The 4,611-nt window shown below is 39.4% G+C and overlaps 1 protein-coding gene across 2 annotated transcripts; it reads right to left on the reverse strand.

The window, feature by feature from the left end:
• Positions 1-1,348: 1,348 nt before the first annotated feature.
• LOC124805339 lies at positions 1,349-4,341 on the reverse strand. 2 transcript variants are annotated; one of them, XM_047265858.1, is made up of 2 exons: positions 4,101-4,341; positions 1,349-1,585 (listed from the first exon to the last, which is right to left on the reverse strand). In XM_047265858.1, exons 1-2 carry the CDS (start codon positions 4,288-4,290, stop codon positions 1,461-1,463), a joined length of 315 nt encoding a protein of 104 aa, XP_047121814.1. In that variant the 5' UTR covers positions 4,291-4,341; the 3' UTR covers positions 1,349-1,460. The 2 variants fall into 2 exon arrangements, with proteins under 2 accessions (XP_047121814.1, XP_047121813.1); XM_047265857.1 differs by having other exon boundaries at positions 1,349-1,588.
• Between the last annotated feature and the right edge of the window lie 270 nt (positions 4,342-4,611).

Here is a 4,611-nt window from a genome sequence, read left to right on the forward strand (position 1 = left end):
CTGCACTATGATTACACTCTCTTACTCTTCTGGTTCACCAGTGACCGAGTTCTGGCTCCTCTATATGCTACATGAACTTACACCAGTTGAGTGTGCCTGTCGATGAGGCCAGTGTTAACGGTTGTGCCTTCCAAATGGTTTGGAAATCGTTCTGCAAGGCAAGTTGTATTTGAAGTGTTCTTATATGATGACAGTAGAAGTTCTAACTACTAGTAATTTGTCATTAATTCTTAAACTGGCTTTAATATATATTATGACGACTGTAAGACTTCAAAGCTGTCTGCTTCACCTTACAGCAAATTGGTAATTTTTACGCTTGTCGGTTCCTTAGTCACCTGGTTCATCTGTGAATTGTTCTTATGTGTTTAATTATTACTGCTCTGATTGTCGTTACATAATAAGTGTGGGATAGTTTTTCCATTAGTTTTCACTTTCTTTTGTGGCAGTTTAAAGATGGAATTATATTGATCATATGAACCGCAACAATTTGAAGTGTTGCGATTTATTGAGGAAAAAGCTTTTCCTTCTTGGGTTAATTAATTGGAACATTTAATGTCTTATATTGATGGTTCATAAAGGTTAGTGGCTTCATAAGTACCATCATACTTGATTGTCAGTTTGTTGTTCTTTAATGTGTTGTGCAGTGGGATGTATCTGACTCTTTCATGTCAGGCGTTGCCTCAGACACAGTCTCCACTCACTGTAGTCTGGTGGGCCACAGTTCAATTGCAGAATGCATATACACAACAGTGCCACCTGTTTGATTCAGGACGCCTATGAATGCGTGCAGTTAAATTTTGCTAAAGAAATAATATTGCTATACTCTATTCTAAACTCGATTTGCCCCTTCAACTATTGTATCCCCTTTGATTTTCTTTTTTTCAATTAATTATTGAAAACTAGTGTATGGCTACATTAGCGACATCTGGTGATCTTACAACACAAACAAGTTGTGGCTACTGTATGGCAGCTTGTTTTAAACAGTAGTACTACTGACAACATGACCAGTGCATGTGATGTTATTTATATGTATTTGATGATGCTGGTGCTGATTCTCCATTTAACATTTGACGATGCCACTATGGCTGCAGTACATTAGGACAATGTTTTTATGAAACAGTTATGCCTCTTCATATTTAAAGTGCACAAATGTATATTTTGTCAGTACTACTTTTCATTATGGTCTATGTATTGTTCTTAAGCTGTAGACAGTTTGAGAGTGTATTAATGTTTTTTCCATTTCTGCTGCAGGTCTGACGATGGTCATTAAAGACCGAAACCGGTAATCTGTAAACAAAAAAGCTTGCGACCATAGATCTAAATTAAAGGAAACTTATAAACACATATGTTTGCTGCAAAGTGCAGTGGTGCTTTATTTCTGCCGTGTCAGTGTAGAGTACAGGCCAGTGAGAAGCTCCAGACTGCACCTCCATGGTGTGGCGCCTCCTCAGCAGCGGCGGCTACACGCTGTGTGCGGCTTTCCGGGCGGCGCCTGACCTGGCGTGGGGTCTGTTTGCAGCTCTGCTCGCAGCGTGTCGGCTGCCTGCACGAGCGTGGTTCGCGTGGCCGGCCCGGGCGTGAGCACCTGCTAAACAACAAAGGACAGACTTGATGATCAAGTGTCTCATCAGCAAATTCCAGTAGTCATTACAGCAACACCTGCCTACAGCTGGTGGAAACACTAAGCTTGAATTTTATGTGCATTTTTTATACTCGTATTTAAGAAGTGATTGACACATAAATGTTTACTTTTCTTTCATTAGTGAAACTCTGGCAATTATATTTGTAATCATGTAACTCACACGGTAGCTGAGCTCTGTGGGAAACAGAACTGTAGGCATGGAACACAAAACAATCTACCAATGCAAAGAGGAACATACGTGAATACAGTGTGTAACACACCAACACTATGTCTAACACACAAGAGAGTTTCGCAGTATTAATGTTGTAATTTTGAGAACTGGAGTAAATTTTTATGTAACGCATTTTGACACTATTTTCTAACTATTTTCTTATCAATTAATATGATTATGCAATTCAAATGCAATATCTAGAAAGGAATTATGTGCTAACACGTAGCAAATACTCTAGTCCAGTCAGGGCCGTTTCCTATAGTGAGCTGTCAAAGAATGTATTTGAGTTAGGGATCATTGCCACTGGGCACAGATGCTCACAGTGCAGCAGAATCTGACAGATGTGCTCAGGCATAGTGGCTGCCAGCACCACGTAGCGCTGCACATTGTTAGGTACCAAACTGGAAGAAATATGTGTTATGGCCAGGCAGAATTATGGTGTTAACTGGGAACAGTGCAAAAAGCATGAATTGGAATTAATATGAAAGAAGAGCGCTGTGGGCCATAAACTGTGTATTGCAAAGGGACAAGACAAGCCTGTTGCCATGCATTGTGGGCGTTTATTATTTTATGCAGCACCAGCAACCACTCACTAAATTAAGGCCAGAACAACTTTAATATTTAGAAGTACGTCAAGGCTAGCCAATGTAGTAGTTTCATTTTGTGAATAATTACCAACTTAAAGTTAACACTGTGGTACAAGCGCTACAGCCTGAACAGTTATCAACTAGGGTCCTATCTGCCACTATTAATTAAAACTGAGAGCCACTATTGAAGACAAAAAGACAAAAACTGCTGACCTAATTTAATTTTAATAATTTGTTTAAAAAACTGAAAATTATAAAAATTTAAAAATAATTAAATCTGATCGTTAAATATCAGCGAAATCATCACTTAATAACCACTATTAATATTCAGTGACAACGAAAAAGTAATTCCATTATTGTAAATGAGAAAATTTAAATTCCTTGAGTAATCAACAATTTCTGCTCTCATTTCCAAAATACATAACAGTGTTATGCAAAATTAATCAGTGGTTATTTAATGAAAGATATATGCTGAAAAGACATACTTTGCTTAACAGAAAATATTTACGAACGATTATAATTGTAGAAATATGAACAGTAGGCGCTATGGCAGGCTGTGCAAAGCTATTTATTTTGAAAACTGAGTGCCAAACAATTGGGAGTCGAGTGCATTGCTTAATGCAATTTGTCTTACTGATTTCATGATTAGATTTAGTTCATGTTGCTAACTGCGAGTTTGCGTCTGAGCTCAAGTAAGTGTTGGGCCCATTCCCACCTGACTGGCTTGCAGTAACTATTGTGTAAATACTTTTCCAAGTTAATAACAACTATACAACATTTTTCGCTCACACCATGAACTGGCAACCATTTACATTAAGCATTACAATCTAAACTAAAAAATGTGTTACTTCATTACCTGAAATTTCGCTAACCACTTTGCTGTATTTAGTATCTGTCAAAATTCTCTCAACCATTATTGTATTGAAGCAGTAGAGCAATAACATTTCGGTTATAACAGATCCTACATTTTTTTATTTCATTTGTTGTTCGGAATAGATGCTTTTTCCCAGTCAATACGGATATTAGGAACATGTCCCATCAATTATTCAAATTATCCAAAAGGACAGATACGTGATAAGTGTTCAGTGTATGTCTCAGAACTCAACATTGAGAACATGCTTGTTAGTTTATTATTAATGTCGTACTTGCTTGGCTGAAGACAGCATCATAATTTCGCATTGCTTATGGTATGTGGATTTTTGTTAGTATCGGTACATGTTCAGCAACAAATTGTCATAGAAATCTGTTGCGCAAATTTAGTACCAAGATACATAGACGACTAGTGCTTATGTGTTACTTGCCTCTAAATGATATGCTGTTGAGCTACATGGAAGTGAGGTATCATAGTGATCAGTAGATAGCCCCTCAGTACGACACAAATGTAAGCCTAATGCCCTTTCAACATGGGTCCATATTTAGCAAGCGTAACTATTTTAATGGGCCATAATATCCATATTAAAGGGAAATGTAACTGAATGTAGCAGCATATTTAGCCTATTGAGAACCGTGCTAGTCGTATAACTGCAATATCACCACAACCTGACAACGTGAATGCTGCCTGCAGACATTCACAATGTCAGAACGCCTGCCTGGGGAAGCCAATAGTGCCGTCATGATGGCTAGACCTGTGCACCGCCTGCCCACTTGAGCTGCTGCTTACCTTTGACTGCCCGCCTGCTCTCTCCACTTAGACCCTCCTCATCACCGCAGCCGTTGGAGTCGTCGTCTGCTGAGCTGTCAGTCTCGTCGTCATCCTCGAACACTTCGTCTCCATCGTCTGCAGCAGCCAGCGGCGTGCAGTACGCTACAAGCAACACGCCAGAGATCAGCAGGACGAGGGCTGCCTTCATGGCTGTAGTGGCTTCTAAGTTGAGGGCCTTGCTAGAAGTGCCACAAGCGAGCACACCGGCCTCCTCTTATACGGCGCGTCGGACACTTATCGCTCATACTGTGCCACGCAAGGACAGCTACTCGGGACATACTTCGAAATATGTGATTAGCCGTATCGTTGTGCTATCTTAACGGCAAAAATATCTTCGTGGACACGGTAGTAAAACTTGAAGCTCAAGGATCTAAAAGACGCTAGCAAAATTGTAATCTCTACAGCTGATAAATGCAGTAGAACCAAGAAAAACATTTGATGTATCGTAAAGTTTATAGACATGAATTAC

Source organism: Schistocerca piceifrons, chromosome 7, assembly GCF_021461385.2.
Source record: "Schistocerca piceifrons isolate TAMUIC-IGC-003096 chromosome 7, iqSchPice1.1, whole genome shotgun sequence".
Lineage (NCBI taxonomy): Eukaryota > Metazoa > Arthropoda > Insecta > Orthoptera > Acrididae > Schistocerca > Schistocerca piceifrons.